This window comes from Megalobrama amblycephala, linkage group LG15 (genome assembly GCF_018812025.1).
Source record: "Megalobrama amblycephala isolate DHTTF-2021 linkage group LG15, ASM1881202v1, whole genome shotgun sequence".
Taxonomy (NCBI): Eukaryota; Metazoa; Chordata; class Actinopteri; order Cypriniformes; family Xenocyprididae; genus Megalobrama; species Megalobrama amblycephala.
In genome coordinates this window covers 13,195,947-13,217,506 of record NC_063058.1, presented here as the reverse complement: position 1 = coordinate 13,217,506, position 21,560 = coordinate 13,195,947, and the positions used below count along the sequence as shown (strand labels likewise).

The 21,560-nt window shown below is 36.6% G+C and overlaps 1 protein-coding gene across 1 annotated transcript in view; it reads left to right on the top strand.

The window, feature by feature from the left end:
- Positions 1–21,560, top strand: part of b4galnt4a (beta-1,4-N-acetyl-galactosaminyl transferase 4a) — a 211,140-nt gene that overhangs the window by 49,564 nt on the left and 140,016 nt on the right. The window contains exon 2 of the mRNA XM_048158247.1: positions 12,276–12,388. Coding sequence (XP_048014204.1) covers positions 12,276–12,388 — 113 coding nt within the window. The remainder of the gene's footprint in view (positions 1–12,275; positions 12,389–21,560) is intronic.

Genomic DNA, 21,560 nt, shown 5'->3' with positions numbered 1-21,560 from the left:
GAGTTTGGTCCACATAGAATTACTGTCCAATATTGGGCCAAAAGCTATTTACCGAAAGTGAGCCAGACCCATGCCGGAAGCAGACCTTAAGGAGCTAAGATGAACATGCATGCATATTATCATTTTCAAAACTTGCGCTACGAAACCTGTTTGCAAAAGTTTACATTTTCAGGCCCCAAAAAGGCAGTTGTTGTGTAAATGAACTGTCAAAAGGCATTCAGAGTTTCCCATTTTTAGTTGAAAATGGTGTTGTGTAAATAGTCCCTTAACCCTAAAACAGGCAACATGTACCATGAGTTACAATGTTTTATTGTCTTACTGGTCATATACTGCATAGAATTACTGTCCAATATTGGGCCAAAAGCTATTTACCGAAAGTGAGCCAGACCCATGCCGGAAGCAGACCTTAAGGAGCTAAGATGAGACATGAGGACAGGAGTCGAAAGATGAAGAGAGAGATGAGATAAGAGGATATGCAAAGAGTAGAGACAAGGGACGGGAATGAGGAAAGGGGACTAGATGACTAGAGGCGGGAAAGGAAGCTGGGACAAAACTTAAAGAGACAAGAGGAGCAGAGAGTCCTTGTTCTTCTTCACCCCAAAGAGCATATCAACCATAATTTTGCCACTGGCAAGACTAAACAAACAGCATAAACAAACACATCAGCCATCTGCTCTGCTTGTCTCTGAAAAAAACCCATTCACTTTTCCATTCCACCATCAGAGCAGCAAAGTGTTTTCAAGCTACTAATCGTTATTTAATCAAGCTTACTGGCTTGATCTGCTTATATTCAATTAATTTAATCCACTCTATCCAAAGAGCCATGGCAAACTGCACGCTGAGAGTGACATATCTGCACTCCAGCAAACTGACCCTCTTTACTGCGTCTCAGAGGGCCGGCGAGATGTGAATGGGCACAGTCAAGCATGTGTTATGTGGGTGTGTGTTGCTGCTTGTTAAGCTGTGCAAGTGTGTGTAGTGAGGTATGTGTACTGCCCAGGGAAATGTGGCACTCCTGGCCCATTGCCTATGACCCAGATTACAGGAAATTAAGGAGATTTTAGGAGCTCACTCTTCTGGCCTGCTGCGCTGCATTATCAGAGTCTGCTCCTGGAAACGGAAGCAGCAGGACGAAGCAGTGGACTTGGCAAAGGGATGCACTACCACTCAGTACACCCGTTCTTTCTCTGGAGGAAATGTTTGATGGAGCGAGGTCTGCCTGTGCTATTTTTAAGTGTTGGTCAAAGCACATAGACGTCAGATAAGTTATTAAGATGGCTTGTCAAGTTAAAAATAAATTTAGTTTAACTTTGTGTCCCTTGTGTTCTGTTACATTACATTCCATCAGTTGTGCTGCTTTTGAACACAAGAAAGAACACATCCAGGATGTAGGCTACACCCTCTGCAAACAGAACATTGAGTGCTGTTTTGAACCGAACAGTACCATGTACAGTGTTCATGTACAGTTGATGTTTCAACTCGGATCACAAGGTACTGCCCAAAACGTCAATGATCAGAACAATTAAATGCCGTTTGAATTATAAATAGTTGAAGTCATGCAATTATTCATTCTTTGCAATCACTCGAACATAGGTCCTGTACCCATCCCTAAAAGGGATCATGTCACAATCTGGACTCAAACCTTTGTCCCCCATGTGAGCAGCATGGCTCCAACCATGCCTTTGGCATCAAATCTTGAGGATAGTTAAAGGATTAGTTCACTTTCAATTAAAAAAATTCCTGATAATTTACTCACCCCCATGTCATCCAAGATGTCCATGTCCTTCTTCATGTCCTTCAATGTCCCACGATCGTTTCGCTAGATACAACTCTTATTCCTCGTCTGGTCGTTTAAAAGCCCTTTGAAGCTGCACTAAAACTAATTTTGACCTTCAACAGTGGAGTCCATTGAAGTCCACTATAAGGAGAATAATCCTGGAATATTTTCATCAAAAACCTTAATTTCTTTTCGACCGAACAATGAATGACATGAACATCTTGGATGACTTGGGGGTGAGTAAATTATCAGGAAAATTTTATTTGAAAGTGGACTAATCCTTTAAAGGTTTTGGGCATGTTCTTGTGGTGCCATCAGCCAATCAGCATTGCCAGGATGTCAATTTCCTATGGATCTACAGTGACTAGTCACATGACATTTACAGCTCAGGTGACTATCTAAAAAAAACTGTATATCTGGTGTTGTGCAATATCTTTTGCATTTTTCATGTACAGATGACAACATTATCAAAACGATCCCCATTCACACGGATCCGCAAAAATAACTAAAAATAATGTATTTTGCATGCCAGGCCAGTAGTTGGCGATGTCACTTTGTAAAGAAACACTATGCACCTATAGACTAAACACGAAATACGCATGTACATGATGTCATTGTTTTCACAAATTCGCATTTTTGTAGTTTACATGGAGACGAATGCGCATGCGCATTATCATTTTCAAAAACTTGCGCTACAAAATTTTGTTTGCAAAATTATATAAAAAGTGACATGAAATGATTTTTTGCTGATCATTTTCCAGTCTTGCCTGTTTAAGGGTTAAACAAGAGCTTTTATTAACCAGTTAGTGCTATGCTAAGCTAGTAGGCCAATGTGTTAGCTAGCATGTGTGCTAGTGTTAGGCTATAGCTCTGACAAAACATGGCTATTGGAGTACTACTGTATATTTAGGAATCACTTCAGAAAAAAACAACAACTTGAAAATGCAATTTCTCTGCTTTACTACTTCATTACAACTTTTCCTGAAGCACACGTATGATTGACTTCCGCAATCATATTCTACCATCACAATTCACTGTAAAGTTAATTGACTAATTATAGCTTGTATCTCCACTGATGTGTGCAATTAAAACATGCCCCAATCCTGATGTTTAGCGTCCGCTGTGACATTAACAGCACTTTTCATTTGTTTACTGCCTTTTTATCTCCTATTAAACACTGTATTAAATGTTTAGTACAGTGACAATGAAATAAACTTAGCTCATTGTTAATTAGCATGTCTGCTGGGAATCTGAATAAGATATTTAGGGGTCCAAGCAGCAAAGCATCAACTTTATTTGTGTTTTTATTCTATTTTGGTCTGTTATGCTGTAAGTATTTGATTTTCATAGAGCCTACCCTTCCTTATCTATGTTTGTGGCCAAATGTGATATGTACACCCCTTTTACATCGTCACACACTGGCATTATCTTGGATAATACGGAAGTCTCTTTCAATCCTCACAGTATTTGGTAGAGAAATTCACTGTGCACCGTTCCTCCATTCCAGCAATAAAGCTTGCGTCCAAGTGCTAGAATTGCCAGAGTACTAAAAAATGGCTTGCAAAAGTAGCTCTCAACACTCATCTACCTGTCTATAAGACATGTAACAGTTTGTGATTTATTAGATACTTCTTGGAATTAGGGCTGGGCGATATATCGCATGCGATTGTCACGCGCATTTCGTCAGTAAAGCCGGTTCCCTGATTACCGCTAAATCGCCATCACCTGCTTTCAAATAGAGCGGCATTTAATAGACAGAGCCGTAGTTCACTGACAAGCTACGCAATATCAAGTTCATTATCGAAGGCGATTCATCTGCGATAATGAACGATTCACCTTGTGATATGCTTGGCTTCTAAGGAAGCGCTAGACGTTATACTATTGGAATTGCTGTTACACAGACTAGCTTACAGGGCAGATCTTTAAAGTGCCAGAATGATAGCATTTTCATTGTTAGGATGTGAATTACCCAGATGTCAATCCTTGCATTTCACAGTGTGTTTCCAATGCACTTATTAGATTGTTTTGCAAGTTATTGTTGATTAAATGAATTAATCAAGCCCATTAACAGCTGTACCAGATGAGAAACCAGGTCAGAAATCCATTTTTCTTTTTCTGAAACATATGAACACACCATGCTCAAGCTCATAAATACCAGTGTGCCTCACACAGACTCAGTTCTATAATGTTAAATAAACTGCACATCAAGCTGTGCTACTCTGCAGGGAGAAGTGTATGTTTATGAAGGCAACACAAGCCATCAGTTTTTATGTAACTACATGATGTTTAACCAAGACACTGTTATCAAAAGCGACTTGCAGTGCTTTCATGGTATTATATATATATAATTTTGCATGTTTTCAGGGAATCCAACCCTTGATTTTGGTGTTGCTAGTAGCATGATCTACTAGTCGAGCTACAGAAACCATAGAGAAGGATGTTATGGGCAAAATCTGCTTATAGGCTTTTAGAACTTTGATGTAAAACTGACTACTACTGAAATTTTCAGATTGTCTATTGGATTCATATTCAGCAATGTCTGATGGAAAACATGGATGTTGTGTCCTTGACATCACCCGTAGGTTTCTGAAGAGCATTTTTGAAGCCCAAAGTGGGCGGAGCTGGTCGTCGCCATCTTGGCAGCATGTCACCGCGTGTCACTCCCAGATAACCGAAAATGGGCAAAGAGGCGGGACGTGGGTGGAGCTGAATGTTGCTGAAACCACTCCCGCATAGCTCGACGTGATCAAGTTAGCTCAGGCTAAGGAGCTATTGATCTATCTAAAGCCACGTTTCCACCACAGGAACTTTACCCAGGAACTAGGAACTTTAGGGTGGTACTCGGTGTGTTTCGACCGCAGGAACCAGGGTATAAATGAAGTTCCGGGTAAAAAAAAGTCCCCCTCTGAAAGTACCTACTCACTAGGAAGTACTTTTTCAAAGTTCCAGAACTTTCGGGTGTGGGAGTTGCAGCTGAACATGCTGGTTGGTTGAGTTCATGCAGCATTTGATTGGTAGACTCCATGCATTTTATTTCAAGTCTTTTGCGGTACATGGAGTAAGAGTTGTTTGCTATTCGAATCAACAATGGAGTTTAAAAAATATGACAGATGGACTGACAATGAGGTTCAGCCTTTATTGAGCTTATATGCGAAGGACGAAATCCAGTGGGAACTAGAAAGTCACGTGCAGTCCTACGTCACCGGACTATCTTGACGGTACTTTAGACCGCTATGGAAACGTAGTTAGCAATAGGTCTGGGGGGAAAAAGTTCCTGGGACAAATTGTTCTGGGTAATTTTGGTGGAAACGCGGCATTAGATACTATCTAAAATATTAATAACAATAACAATTTATACATCATTTGAAAGTTTTAAGGCTTTATTGTCAATCTACGGTGTCTGTTTTACGATAACCGTAATATTGTAATTTGTGTCTGGAAAATCGAAACGGGACTTCATACCTTTGTAATGAAATAGCGATAGCGAAATGAATCCAATCTGTCGCACTGGGTAAAATGTCCATGAGTGTCCATTGAAAAACAACAGCACCTTTTGCCCACAAAAACGCTAAATCCATGAAATATTGATATATTGTCCATTGTTTGCGTCATATTTCTTCTGAACAATCTGCTGTAAATTATTATTATTATTTTTTTTTTGCTGTAAAGTTGGGCATTTTAACATTTTGGAGCCTGCCTCTAGTGGCCAGTCGATGAATTGCAGTTTAAAGGATAAGTTCCCTTTCAAATAAAAATTAGCCCAAGCTTTACTCACTATTATTAAATATCCTGACGCATCCAAGTTTTATAATGGCAATGAGCGATGGCAACGAGTATAGTCAAGTCAAGTCAACTTTATTTATATAGCGCTTTTTACAATGCAGATTGTATCAAACCAGCTTTACATTGATAACTGGTACATAATTTTTGCTGCACAGCAGCTCTTCAAGAATAGAGTCAATGCAGGCAGATCAAAGCACTGTTGAATAAATGCCAAGAATACTGTTGAATATCAAATATCAAGTCAAATGTCAAGTGTCCCCAACTAAGCAAGCCAAAGGCGACAGCGGCAAGGAACCCAAACTCCAACAGGTGACATCAGGTGGCAAACAAGTGGCAAATAGGTGTTAAAATGGAGAAAAAAAAAAATCCTTGGGAGAAACCAGGCTTAGTTGGGGGGCCAGTTCTCCTCTGGCGAACAGTATAAGCTGAAGAGAGTGCATCCATTCATCATAAATGTACTCCACACAGCTCCGGGGGGTTAATAAAGTCCTTCTGAAGCGAAGCGATGTGTTTTTGTGTAAAAAAAAAAAAAATCCATATTTAACAAGTTATGAAGTAAAATATCTAGCTTCTGCCAGACCGCCTTCCGTATTCAACTTACGAAGAAAGTGTAAAACTCTTGCTGTTGAAAAAAAGGCTTATGCTACGTCCTACGCCTTCCTTGTTCAACTTACGGAAAAAGCTTAACTGACGCGACACCAGTTTACACTTTCTTCGTAGGATGGCTTAAGGATGAGTAAAGCTTGGAGTAATTTTCATTTGAAAGTGAACTAATCCTTTAAGTCACTTCCATGTTGGTTTCAAGAGAGAGAAAGGTGCAGTTTTCTTGGGTCAGTTCATGCATTTGATAATATGAAGACCAGTTTGTGAGCACTGAAAATACATGTTTGTTCTCTGTGTTTTATCCACAATATCCACACCTTTCTCAGGTACATGCTGAGGGACTTGAGTGGGTAAAAGTTAAAACCATTCAAAATCCAATCACATACAGCACTGCAAATTCCATTTATTTTAAGTTCATTTTTGCAACTCATGAATATTTAAGCATGTACTTTTGCATAAAAGGCAGTGCCTTTGGAGGACAGCACCTGTCTCTGTTGATTTATGTTAAAATGTCATTTCTGCTGGTTTCTCTGATGCAGAGGAGATGCAAGGAGCACTTGTAATGTTAATATGATTTTTACATAAAAAAAAATGGTCATAATTTAGAAATAAATGGCTATTTTGTCTCCTGATTTTAGCCCTCTGATTTGAACGCTCTGTTTGAAGGGGCGTGTGTGCTGTGAGACTTCAGTGCAAACGCCCACTGCTGTGATTGGCTGACATCTTTGCATATGAAATAAGCATTATATGTGGATCCCTCTCAAATACTTTTTCTACGTTTATACTTTTACTGCTGACAAGATTAACTAATCATGAAAAGCGCTGATTATTGCACTATATTTAGATCCCATCACATGAAAGGTTGCAGCAATGAGCATTATAGCCAATGACGGACAGTCTGTTGAGCACATGAATGCTGTGATCTCATTATTGCAATGCGATTTCTGCATTCTCACGAATGCTTTCTTCATTGCTAACAATGCAAACATGATGTTTAGACTGTAAGAGCATTGTTGTACAGTGTAACTATGTCATTGATTACATAACGAGAATTTTTGGCAAGTATCCAGATAAAGTCTGTTTGATTGACAGCTCCACAGCTATGAATTCTCAGTTCATGACCTCTTCAATTGAGAGTATGACATTTATTGAAGGCTTTCCATTTGGAATTAATTTAATACTTTTGAATTTTCAGTCAATGAGTGTTTTTTGGTGGAGATCACTGTTAAATTCACAGATTCAAGGATGCTCAAATAAGGGAGTTTGGTAATGAAGTGATAAAGCCACAATCAAAATTGTGGCATATTTTGTTCAAGGTACTGCAACAACAAAGACCGTGTGGGATAGGGAGACTCACGCTGTGACTGAAGCTCATCCTCATGTTTTTAATCTACTTAGTGAATTCCTGGGGTCGCCCTGACAGTTTCTCGGCAACTCAGGATTTCATTTTTCAAACACTTATATGACACAGAGTTTGTATACCTGCGATAGCTTTGTAATTTGATCTTTTTGACTTTTGATACCTCACTCTGGGTAGAAAAAATGTCAAAGGAGGAGTGTAGTACACCTATACTCATCGTCTTTAAGTAATTTTTTAAACTTAAAACTAGTAATTTTTTAAACTTAAAGGTGCCCTAGAATTAAAAATTGAATTTATCTTGGCATAGTCAAATAACAAGAGTTTAGTACATGGAAATGACATACAGTGAGTCTCAAACTCCATTGTTTCCTCCTTCTTATATAAATCTCATTTGCTTAAATGAACTCCGACGAACAGGCGAATCTCAACATAACACCGACTGTTACATAAACGTCAGGATCATTAATATGTACGCCCCCAATATTTGCATATGCCAGCCCATGTTCAAGCATTAGACAAGGGCAGGATGTCTGGATGTGCACAGCTGAATCATCAGACTAGGTAAGCAAGCAAGAACAACATGGCATATGGAGCAATAATAACTGACATGATCCATGATATCATGATATTTTTAGTGATATTTGTAAATTGTCTTTCTAAATGTTTCGTTAGCATGTTTGCTAATGTACTGTTAAATGTGGTTAAAGTTACCATCATTTCTTACTGTATTCACGGAGACAAGACTGTTGTTATTTTAATTTTTAAACACTTGCAGTCTGTATAATTCATAAACACAACTTCATTCTTTATAATCTCTCCAACAGTGTAGCATCAGCCGTTAGCCACGGAGCACCATCAAACTCATTCAGAGTCAAATGTAAACATCCAAATAAATACCATACTTACGCGATTAGACATGTTGCATGACGAATACTTTGTAAAGAACAATTTTGAGGGTTATATTAGCTGTGTGAACTTGCTGTTAAAGGCAAACGCGAGTCAGGGGACACCTTATAATTATATTACATCTTTTAAAAAGACGTTCTACGGCACCTTTAAACCATAACTCCGTTATGGTGGCGGCCATTTTGAAATCATGACCAGGCTTCCATTAAATGTTACCTTTAAAATCTTTGTAACCCCCTATTATCAGATACTTTTGCAGAATAAATGAATCTTGGATAACCAAATACAACTGTACTTGTATTTGTACACTCATCTTTAACAAAAAAACTCTATTTTTGCATAATCTTGCATCCATACCAGTAGGCGTCAGTATAAAGTCGTCATATTTGCAAGAACATGAATGAAAATCAATGATGCCAAATACTTCCAGGCATCCAGTGGGTAAATTTAAACCCTTCCTGAGTTTTTGAGGCTCAATCTTACATTATTAGCAGCTCACACAGACATCTATGCACATGCAAGTGCATACATAATGTCTCCTAGACCTCCAGGCTGTGACCGCAAACCGCCCTTCCTCTATAGTCACTAGTTATCAAGAGCATCTTTTATTATAAGAGAAGCATTCATTATATTTTATAGCTTTATTCCCTCTGGTTACAGTACAACTTCATTTGTTAAACTGTTTTAGCTCCTGGTATGTGTGACTGTGTTTGTAAAGAGGTAAAGTCGCAATCACCCCACAGGCAATAACACTCATGCAATGATATTTTATTCTCTTGACACACAGTTTCCTTTTATAAGGAGCTTCTGTCAAGGCGGATTTTGCCATATTTACCTTGTAGTCTCACTCCTAGTCTGACTGCTGAAAATATCTTTTATCCATCTGTCGATGTTAGCACACCTCCGAGTATATCCTTCTAGATTTTTTGCCATGTCACCTGAGTGATCCTCATTTCCTAATGGCGGCCAATGGAGGACAATCCCATAATCCATGCGAAGTGTGTCACTGACCCAGTGGCACTTGTTTCTGGGTTGAAGCCGGTCCAAAAATAACTACTGCCATATCTGACAAATGCTGGTCAAAATACTGGACATAGTGTGAATATTTCTTAAAGGGGACATTGGATGCAAAATTCACTTTTTCATGGTGTTTGGACATAAATGTGTGTTGGCAGTGTGTCTACACAACCACCCTATAGTGATGTTTTTGAAGGGAATGCGCCCCCGGATCTTGCTAAAAAGTTTGTTTTGCTAAAAAGTTCCTGAAGGATTGATCAATACCTCCTGAAGACATGAGTAAACGTTATAGGTTTTTGGCATTTTTTTGTCTTTATTATGATAGGACAGTTACTAGAAAGGAAGTGAAGTGGGAGAGAAAGAGGGGGGCGGGATCGGTAAAGGACCACGAGCCGGGACTCGAACTCAGGTCGCCCGAAGCGCATTGGCACTACGTGTCGGCGCGCTGCCCATGAGGCCATCGGCGCTGACGTTATAGGTTTTTTTAATGAATCTTTGCAAATCGCCTTTCCTATTAATGTGCTAGTTAGCAAGTTCCACGATGAACGCGGCTAAAGTTAAAGGCCACTTCGCACTGCACAGATAAACGCCAATAAACACGTCTGTTGGAGTTTGTTGGATCAGGGCGCAGCCTCCGAAATGAGACGCAGCTAATGCGATACCCCTGTCGGCGTCTGTTGCCGTCGGTCGGAGTTTGTTTTCACCCGGCTGAACATGTTTAATTGGCGTTTGTTGGGTCGGGGAATGTCTTATCAGTGTGATATGATTTTCCAACAAACTCTGACGTAACTTGACCTGGCCACGAACCGTTGCCATGACGATGAGGCAAGTCCTTTGCAAAGTCTGCCGTTTGATCGCGCCGGCGCCTCACGTGCACACAGCAAAGCACTGCAAACGTGACATCGCAGCTTGTTTATTATCAAAATAATACAGTCGAACAAACATATATGTCGTCATTTCTATTTAGAACTTTCTCACTGTAATTCATAACTGCACATTTATAATGAACAATGCATTAAGGTGCATTGTTATAAACTTGACGAACAATGCAAAACAGTTTGTCTTATTACAAACTGTGTACATTTTATGTAAATATAACATGGTAACACTACAATAAGGTGTTAGTTAATGAATAACAAGTCATTTTCAAATTTATTTTAATCGTTTTTGGGCATTTATAACTGCATAAATAAGAATGGTGCGTTCACTGCCAAATAGTGTTTACAGCACGCCCACGGAAGATAGGGGTGGGGTGAACAGTAGCTCATTATCATTTAAAGGGACATGCACCGAAACGGCTCGCTGTGAACAGAGCTGTTTTTGACAAGGTAAAACGTTTTTTTTACACAACCATTCAGAAATTTTAATCAAATTATGTTATAGACTTTTCATGAAGACCCTAAAGAATCATACTAACTTGTGGAAAATTGGCATCTGACGCCCCCTTTACAGGCTACAAAATTAGATTCTGCATTATTTCATTTTAAAGCAAGTTGAAATTTCGAATTGAAAATACGCCCAATGGAAACACGTAAATTTCACGAAAACTCCCATATATTGCAAAAAAGTTTTTACGCTTGCATGAGGTAGTTTTTCCAGGCAATTCGAAAAAGGAATATTTCGCAAAACTGCAATGGAAACTTTGATCATTCTTTAAAGATGGCACGGTACGTTTGGACAGAAGAAGAGAGTTCTTCATTAAACTCATAAAAGTCAAATGTACTACAGGACTACTGGATTCTAAACAACAAACAAATGCCACAATTTGAATTTATCAAGATATCGAAGCAGATAGGAGGGAGAAACACCCAGAAACACCTCATACGTGGCCGATCCCAAGTATAAGGGACTTTCCTTGCCATGAATGCTTGGATAATGTGCCTATGTCTCGTTAGATTAAAAATAATGCCTAGTGCAGTGCCTGCGATATAGTTAAACCTACCAACATTCTTTATCGCGAGAGGAAAAAAAAGATGTTTTAATCGCATACCATCAGTTAAGGGGAATGCCGTCATTTCGCAATAGTTTTTTATTGATATTTAGAAAATATTACAAAAGTTTTGTGCAAATCTGTAATGGAAACATGGCTACAGACTTAGTTTTTTTTTCTGTGACTAACTAACAATATTTTCCGAGATGTAAGTTGCTGGACTTTTTGTTAGTGGAGTACTATTATCCTTTTTATTTGATTTTATTCATGTCACTCAAGTACATTATGTTGCAATTCCAATATAAGTGTCACTGGCTAACTTGTATTAGCATGTCAAAACAATAAAGAAACTTTGGATGAGGAAACTTCTTGTCTGAGTGGGCGGTTCTTATCTAGAATAAGCTGCTATGTGGATCAGATCTTGTGCTTATAGTCAAATTTTACCTCTGTGAGATAATTGGCTGGCTGGTCAGTAGCATTCCTTTCCAAAATAGTGAAAATAATACAATAAGCAATCAGTGTTGTAGCTTGCAAATATTTTTTGATAAACAACATTTTTGTCAAACACCTTCTTCAGGCATTTTTCATAATACTTGCCAACACAGCTGCTGGCATCCAGGTGGATGAGAGGTGTTTATTTATTCATTTTCTTTGCCAAAGGCAATTTTATTTGCATTTGGCACTTGGCAAGTGTTAATTCTGAATCCCAGCTGTTGCCCTTTCCATGTGTTCTCTTGCTTTCTCTCTCTCAGAATTATTTTAACTGCTCAGAAGAGTCTCTATAATGACAGCTCCTAGTTTCAGTGTGCTGTATGTAATATAAATGGTAATGATATAGAACCAATAATACTGCTGATGAAATATAAACTGAATGTGTGCGATCGTTGTCTCATTTACAGATGGTGAGAGGCCAATGGAGGGAACTGATACCAGCCGTAAGAGAGACTCTCGTTCATCCGATAAGTACCGCAAAAGCGAAGATGCCAGCAACAGCCAGGAGGAGGAAAACACAGTAAGATTTTATATTTGTTTTTCCACCAAAATTTAAAATTTCAACACAATTATAGGGCATAAAAAGAAGTGCACTTAATTCTATTGAATGTGTATTTGTAGTGTACATAGTAATATAATATTAATGAAATGAGGCCATTTAAAGTGAGTACACTTTCATGACAGTTAAGAACTTAACACTTACTCATATATGTATCATAATGGGTCAATGACGTGACGGTTAATTTTTTTTGTCCAAAGGCCTTAATAATAATAAAAACAAGGATATGACATCCAAAGTATGTAAGGTAGTACAACTAGATCTCTTTTATTGAATCCAAAAGTTTTTAATTATATTTTGCTACATATAAAGTTTTTTTTAAAGATTTTGAAGGTCATTCGGTTTAACCGTCCAAAGGCCAATATAGCCATTTCATTTGTGATTAAAATATCTTAAAATGTAATAAATGTATATATTTTTTATTCTGGAATGATTTTAAAACATCTTATATTAACATAGTGCAAAATGATATTAAAATTATGTGTAGAAGTCGTTGCTTTGTTATGAGAAAGAATGTCCAGAAAAATGAATTTCATTGATGTCATTCGGAGTAACCAATATAAAGGGACCATTTTGGATCAAGTCATGCGGTCAGTATCATGTGAAAGGATGTGACATCATTCAGACACCTGCAAAGGACCACATGATCATGAAGCAAAGTAACTAACTCTCTTTTAACTATGTGAAAAATTCATGTTTTCACTTGCTCAAACATCAGGTCATTCGGTACAACCGCTATAATGCTGTAATATTTTAAAAACTTGTAATAAATATAAAATGTTTAATTGTCCTTTTGCTAGCTAGCTAGCTAGATATCAGCCTGTTTGCATTGAAAATATCGTCATTTGGTATAACCAAAAGTGTCATTCGGTTAAACTGAAATTTTGGTTAAATTTAATACATAATCTCATTGTTAACACTTCATAAAACATGTTAAACATAAAACTTCAAAATTAATTATATCTCCTTGGTGATTTTTTTATGACCCAATTACAAATATATTTAAATACATAACACACAAGTTTCATTAGAAATTACATTAAAGTACTATATATTTTAGTTTACCATAAATGCTTGTCAGTACATTCGGCAGAACACTCGACTTTACCATATCTTAAATACAATATTAAATATTAAATACGATTAATTTTTAAATTACACATAAAAAAGTCCTGCTGAAGTGGGTCAAAGAAGCACTCTGAACTTCAACTTATTCCATTTGATATAAATTTAAATTTTAATACATTTACATTTAATTGCAATTAACATGCAATTAAGTGTCCGATCGCATGTGTATTCTATTAAAGTATATTATTTCCATAATACATACTCTTTTTAAAATGATCACCAAGGCTGTTAAATATCCTGTTTTGCTTTAATCGCCACTCTTTTGAAGAATAATGGACTACAGGCCAGAAAGAGATCTGAATCCACTTTGAAATTCAGATGCAGTGTGAATGCAACATAAAACTGAATTCTTAGTGAAGTTGCAGTATCTGTGAAGAAGTAATCTTAATAGCAGCCTTAATATCGACACAAAGATACCATAACCATGCTGAGATGGATGTCGACTTGTTTCTGTCTGAGAAAATCCATGGATGCGTCCTAAAAAAGTTGACTTTATTTCACTTACTGAGGACATATCAGGTCATTTCAACCTCTAAAAGATGAGAATATACTTTCGGGAATAAGATACAGTTCATACTGGCTTAAATGATTGATGGCGTTTGCGCTCATCCAAGATGTTTCTCAAAAAAGCCTTCGCTGCATTTCCATTCCTCCCACAGCACAGAGGGGCCTGGCTTTTAGCACCTTTCATCTGAAGCACAGCACACTGCGTACTATCAGTGTCACACACAAGCTAGTCCAAATGCTCTCCACATCACTCACAGGACCAGTAAACCCTCTGTCAAATAAAATCAGTTGTACGGCCATATACCGATATAAACTAAGCAAACCACAAATACCCGCAAAAAGAGATTTTTGTGACTTTTAGTCCATATCTGCTAGCTTTGCAGTCATCTATATGCTACTGTACAGGTTAACAAAATCAAAGGAAGGCCCCCAACAATGAAAATTATCCCATAATTTACTCACCCTCAAGCCATCCTAGGTGTATATGACTTTCTTCTTTCAGCCAAACACAATCAGAGTTATAACTTTATAAACTTTATAATGGCATTGAATAGTGCCTGAGATTTTGAAGCTCCAAAAAATGCATCCATCCATCATTAAAGTAATCCATATGGCTCTAGGGGGTTAATAAAGGCCTTCTGAAGTGTTTTTTTGTAAGAAAAATATACATATTTATAACTTTATAAATTATAATCACTGGCTTTCGGCAACAGCCGCACGCGTGTTCACGAGAGAGTTGAGTTTCGGTGGAAGGTTGACCTCTGACCCAACGTATGACGTAGGCATAACCAGGGCTTAATTTGTGCCGGAACAAGCTGGATCCGGCACCTCCGAAATCTGATCCGGCACCTCATTTAGGAGGATCTCCCATCGCATATAACACCAAAAGTGGTCCATTCTGTGGTTTGTGTTTTCCGACACATAAGCAACATATAAAGCGTTGTTGTTTTTTTTCTGCCCCACCAAGAAAAAGTCATTTGAAAATTTTTTTGTTTGTATTTTTTATCTCATTATGTCAGTAGTTACCACACTCACTGTATTTTTTTTCAACACATCCCATAATTTTTAAAATATTGGCCTCTACCAAATGATTGATATGGCACTTAAAGGTAAAATAATAAAATGCATAGACATAGTATGAAAATCAGAAAATATGAACTATAATACTAATTTATTTTAAAACTAGGGTTGACCCTGAATGGTCGACGATTCGAATCTTCGATAGGAGGAGCCTGATTCAACTATCAATCTCACAGTCGAATCTTCGCAGAGGTTTTATGAAATGAGATATGGGGGCGCTCAATATCTGATTTTACATAGATGTACCGGTTCCTTTCCAATAGGTTAATATACAGCCTATTATGTTAATACTATAAAAGAAAGAAGCTTTTAATAAAAATTTTTAATATGCGTGAATAAATCCAACCACCCCTGTGACAGTTTTAAGTGTCACTTCCATGATCCGTGACCATCAGAGGAGCATCTTTGCGGCAGGGATTAAATCTTTAACAATGTCTGGGATAAAGTGTAGAATTGGATGCACTTTGAAATGGTAAAAGATGATCCAAAAAATGTATGATGCAAGTTGTGCCAACAGCTCATGTCCTAGAACTCAACAACGACAAACACTGCGGCGCGCTTCTGCCGGCCAACGAGCTGACTATAGCGCGCTATTTGAAAAAAAGACTCAAACGGACACAGGCAGATCGCGTGAAAGACTGGATTTTTGTCTCTCAATCAGGTAGGGTAGGTACAAGTGATTTCAAACTATTTTCGGACTGCCACTCCAGTTTAGCGTTTATTGTCTCTGCAGTTAAAAGGACAAAGTTGACAATTCAGGCTATACTTTCGTTGTTTTAATAATTTCTTTAATTTTAATTTATTTATTGATCACTCTGGGTTATCTAACTTGACTATTTGTGGCTTGTGTTTTGAATATATGTTCCCCTGCACTTCAGGCATTTTGCAGTTTGACTTGATCATATTTCATTTTTTTAATTAGGCTATTTTTATTTATTAGAACGGTATATTCTGTTCTAATTCAATTCTGTAAATTAATGTTTGATAAAAAAATTATAATTTTTTATTAAATTAATTGAATTTTTTGTTTTTTGGTTAGTTAAAGCTTGCTTGCACAGACAGTTTAGCCGATTTAATTTGATTTGCCGACATATGAAATGTATATCTATCTGCAGTGTGGCCTTTCGGCAGTTATTTATATATATTTTAAGGTTTATTGATCCAAAATGTTTTTATTCATATTCTTCTATATCTTTGAGAGTGTTCTGTACATGGTGGCTGTGAATGTTTATCCACATTGCCTTTCATTTGTTTAAAAAAGATAAAGTCATTGTCAGTTTCGTCTATCACTTGACAGGTAGTTTGGTCACTTTATTAGAAAGTTGTTTCTCTGTGCTGTGTGTGAAAGAAAATAAAAGTTGTCTTAAGCCGCGGGTATAGGCCTTACTTCATTTTCCGTGTCCCGCTCCATCTCGTGCACAGTTGAGCGTGCGAACCTTTCAAAATCTGTGCGCACTATCTAGTGGGCTGCTGTTTTTCAAGCTCACCCCCCACCAACATATATGATTCGACTATCAGTCGAATATAGGCAATCTGATTCGAATCGGATTCGACTATGAAAATCTGTAGTCGAGGACACCTCTATTTAAAACATAATCAAAATAAAATAGTTTTATATATTGAATCTTGTTTATTTATTGAAATATTCCATAAAATATTTCAGATTTTCATTTTAACAAAGGAAATTACAGAACATTACAGAAATTACAGAAAATAGTTTTTTTTTTTAACAATAAACTAAAATAAATAACACAAATAAATAAAAGTAACAAAACTAAAGACATGTTACATTCTTTCTGCATTCAAAAACTAAAAACAAAATAGCAAAAGATAGTATTATTGTAGGCTTTTATGAATCAAGAAACACGCCATCAATGTGGTGCAACAGGATTTTTCTTTTTCCTTCTTTTTTTAGATATATGAACATTTCTCTTCTCGGATGGGGTGATAATCCGGATCCTCTATTGGGTCATCAACATCACTGAGATCAGCATCAGAATCTTGGGGGTTTTCTGGGACAAGGGCCTGAAGATTGCACGTTCTTGTACCATAGAAACTGTTGAAATCCATCTAGTAATTGTAAAAAAAAAACAACAACAAACAAATAAATAACAATCTCTTACAATTTTAGTAATGTTAGTACACCAGCATTTGTCAATTAAGAAGTAATTGCCTCTGATAATTATGATTTCCACACATTAATTCAATGAATTCATTATATTTACTTCAAAAAATATGCAAAAGTGGCAAAAAATACATATTTAAGAAATTATCTAAGCATATTCATGAAGAAATAACAATAGCTGTCATATTCATAGCTAAGAATGGTCAGAAGTTTATATTTCTCAGCAAATAGTCCATTCTGACTGCAGAAATGGATGATCTGAAAAGATTACCTTAGCTTTTCTGCGTTTACCATAAAGTGACAAATCAATCGTTTGGTTGAGCATGTTTTTGAAAAATTATTAAAAACATACTAAAGTTTTTTCATGGCAACAAGTAACATAATTTTGTAAAGTTAGGGCTTTTACAGTGTAATATGTCAAAAAAAAAAAAAATTGCTTACCTTGCAAAATTTCACCAAGAACTACGGAAGAGGATTAGGGCCAAGCAATAATAAAAACATAAAACCATCTCGAGATTAAAGTTTTTAAATTACGAGAAAAATCTCGTTAAATTTCGAGAAAAAAGTCGAGATAAAATGTTGAGAATAAACTCGTTAAATTTCGAAGAAAAAGGCAAGATAAAATGTTGAGAATAAAGTCATTAAATTACGAGAAAAAAAGTTGTTAAATTACGAGAACAAATTCGTTAAATTATGAGAAAAATGTCGTTAAATTTCGAGAAAAAAGTCGAGATAAAATGTTGAGAATAAACTCGTTAAATTTCAAGCAAAAAGTCGAGATAAAATGTTGAGAATAAAGTCATTAAATTCCGAGGAAAAAAGTTGTTAAATTACGAGAACAAATTCGTTAAATTATGAGAAAAATGTCGTTAAATTTCGAGAAAAAAGTCGAGATCAAATGTTGAGAATAAACCCATTAAATTATGAGAAAAAAGTAATTAAATTACGACAACAAATTCGTTAAATTACGAATTTGTTCTCATAATTTAACGACATTTTTCTCATAATTTAACGAATTTGTTCTCGTAATTTAACGACTTTTTCCTCGTAATTTAATGACTTTATTCTCAACATTTTATCTCGACTTTTTTCTTGAAATTTAACGACTTTTTTCTCGTAATTTAACGAATTTTTCCTCGTAATTTAATGACTTTATTCTCAACATTTTATCTCGACTTTTTTCTTGAAATTTAACGACTTTTTTCTCGTAATTTAACGAATTTGTTCTCGTAATTTAACGACTTTTTCCTCGTAATTTAATGACTTTATTCTCAACATTTTATCTCGACTTTTTTCTTGAAATTTAACGACTTTTTTCTCGTAATTTAACGAGTTTATTCTCAACATTTTATTTCGACTTTTTTCTCGAAATTTAACGATTTTTTTCTCGAAATTTAACAACTTTAATCTCGAGATGGTTTTATTTTTTTATTATTGCTTGGCCCTAATCCTCTTCCGTAAAGAACGGTTCACATGGCAGGAGTGATTTCTTTGTTTCTGACATCCATGTTAGAAGAAGTGTTGTGACAAGTGCTGTTGATTGACACTGACATCTAGTGGATTTTTTTGGCATAACGTACCTTAACCAGATGGTAGAGATGGCTCAGTCAGCTTGAGTTAAGTTAGGTACTCCTCTCAATGAAATATAGTGACTCAAAATGTGCTCAACCATTTGCTCGAGCAGGCAGTTAAATTGACGCGACCAAATCAAGTCTGCGTATGGCCGTCTGCCGGAAGCCAGTGATTCTAGTTTTAAATATGGATATTTTTCTTACAAAAATCCATCGCTTCACTTCTTTATTAACCTCCTGTAGCCGTATGGATTACTTTTATGATATATGGATGTGCTTTTTGGAGCTTAAAAAACTCAGAAAAATGTATGTAGTGAAAGTCTGCAAAAGAAAGAAAGTCATATACACCTAGGATGGCTTGAGGTTGAGTAAATTATGGGATAATTTTCTTTTTTGGGTGAACTATCCCTTTAACTTGTAGGATGTGTGAATCCTGTTTAGATAGGAAATATGTCAACAGACAAAAGCAAATTGCGTTTGTCAAACCACAGCATGGGATTTTTAATTCTATGGCTTTAAAGCTGCGAGGGTAGGATTTATCAAGTCATAATGGAATGGAGATTGCAGAAGATGATGTGGACAAACAGAGAGTCTGTGACAGATGCTCTGCTGGTGGAGTGATTTATGTGTGTGGAGATAAATCTATCATTTCCTGTGCTGTGCTGTGAATACATTACTGCTGTTTAGTTCTGCTTCATAATCTCAATGTCACACACAGGCTTTACATGAAAAGTTTGTCCTTAAGCAGTTTTCTTTCAGTCAGAAGTTTAAGAATGTTGTACAATTATGACCAGAAGTTTGCAAAGACCTTGTTTAGTAAGAAGCAATCATCTGCATACAATGTTCACCTTCATGGCATAAACAAATTTATTTTTTATATAATTAGAGTTTCATAACTACATACAGTAACTATTTTATAGGGCTAACTTTAAAGAACACTTTACCATATTTGAATCCACTTTGAAATTCAGATTCAGTGTGAATGCTAAAGAGAACTGAAGTTGCAGTATCTGTGAAGAAGTAATCACAATTTTTTTCCTCGCATTTTTTTTTTTCATTAAGATTCTAGCTTTGAATTAATTTACTAATCTAGTCAATTCTACAGTACACATGCAGATATGACCAATGTCACGTTAGATTATTGTTGTAATTTTGTTTAAAATTAATTAATATTAGAAGTGGTGAAAGGTCTGAATCCTTCAGCAAAGAACTGTAGGCTGTGTAGCATTGTATTGTCAGATACTGGTCTCCATGGTAACACTGAATACTCAGTGCTGGGAGAACATATTCAACCTTACACCAATAACATAGACTCAGGGTGAAGAGTATTGTTTTGTGTGTGTGTGTGTGTGTGTGTGTGTGTGTTTATGTGCTCATGACAGGAGCCTCAGGGATGTATTGGACTCTGTTGGATTTTTGTTCAATTGTTGTCTGATAATGTATGAGAAAAAATCTTTCTTTCTAATACTGTATGTGTAACACGTGCATAGTCCAACAAACTTCTTCAGGCTATACCAGTTGTGTGCTGACAGGCCATCAGAAAGTCTGTGATATCTAAAATGACAGATGAGTGTAAAATATCAGAGACATTTGGACTCCTTTCCAGAGCACACCAGAGACTGAATTAGAGGGAATCTAAACTTTTTTTTATCTTAATTTAAGGATTTAAGTGATTTACAAGCTTGCCTGAGAGGTGATTAATAGCTTTGCCTATGTGTATACTCATTTAGTCACAATTCTCACAATTTGCTGCAACGCAAAAGGCTTCTCTTCCTTTGGACTACTTTGAATAGCTCACAAATTTGTTAGAACACATATTTTAAAGGAATAGTTTGCCCAAAAATGAAAGTTCTATAAATTTCCCACTAATGGTGTTCCCTATATCACTTTATCTCTTTAGTGGAACACAGAAGGAGTAATTTTGATAAAAAAATAGTTTTACTGTGACCACAGTTTGCCAAGCTCCTTTAAAGTGTCATAAAGGTAGTCTTTATGACTTTGTGTGCTATACTCCCTTCCTCTTTTGATCTTGAAAGCATATGGTCACTATATGGTTCCCTTGTCAGGAATAAAACAGAAGCATTTGTTTCTCCTTTTGGGTTTTGTGGATGAATGAAGGTCATTCAGGTTTGGAAGGACGAGGATAAATGATGACACTATATTCTGTTCTACTCTTTTGACCTTACTCTTGCCTATAATAATATCTCCAAGGGTTTATGTGGCATCACTGTACAGTGTGGAACTGGAGGTTGGTTGTGGGTATTATCCATATTAATGACCCTGAGGACTTATTTCAGGTGAGACTTTATACATGAGCTCAGCATCAGGCAAAAAGGCAGCAAAACCACCTCATGACTTTCTGTAAGAGCTTCTCACTTTGTCGAGTACTGGATACACATTATATAGCCCAAAAGAATAGCAGAACTCTTGGGTATTGCAAGAGGTTTGTTGTCTCCAGGCTAATAGACAATAGTTCCACTCAGTCTGTGGCCACCATCTTCTTATAATTGCCTGCAAATCCTTGCCATTGTTAATGGTTGATGATGCCACTGGGCTGTAGAAGAAGTAATAGCCCACTTAGGCGCTAACTGCAATTGATCGTTTAAGTGTCTACCACAACCAGAATTTGTGGCATAGGGTGGTCTCTGGGTTCACAAGTAACTACAAGATTCATGGCTGCAGAGGCAGTGGAGATACAGGGAGGCAGGATAGACCAAATGAA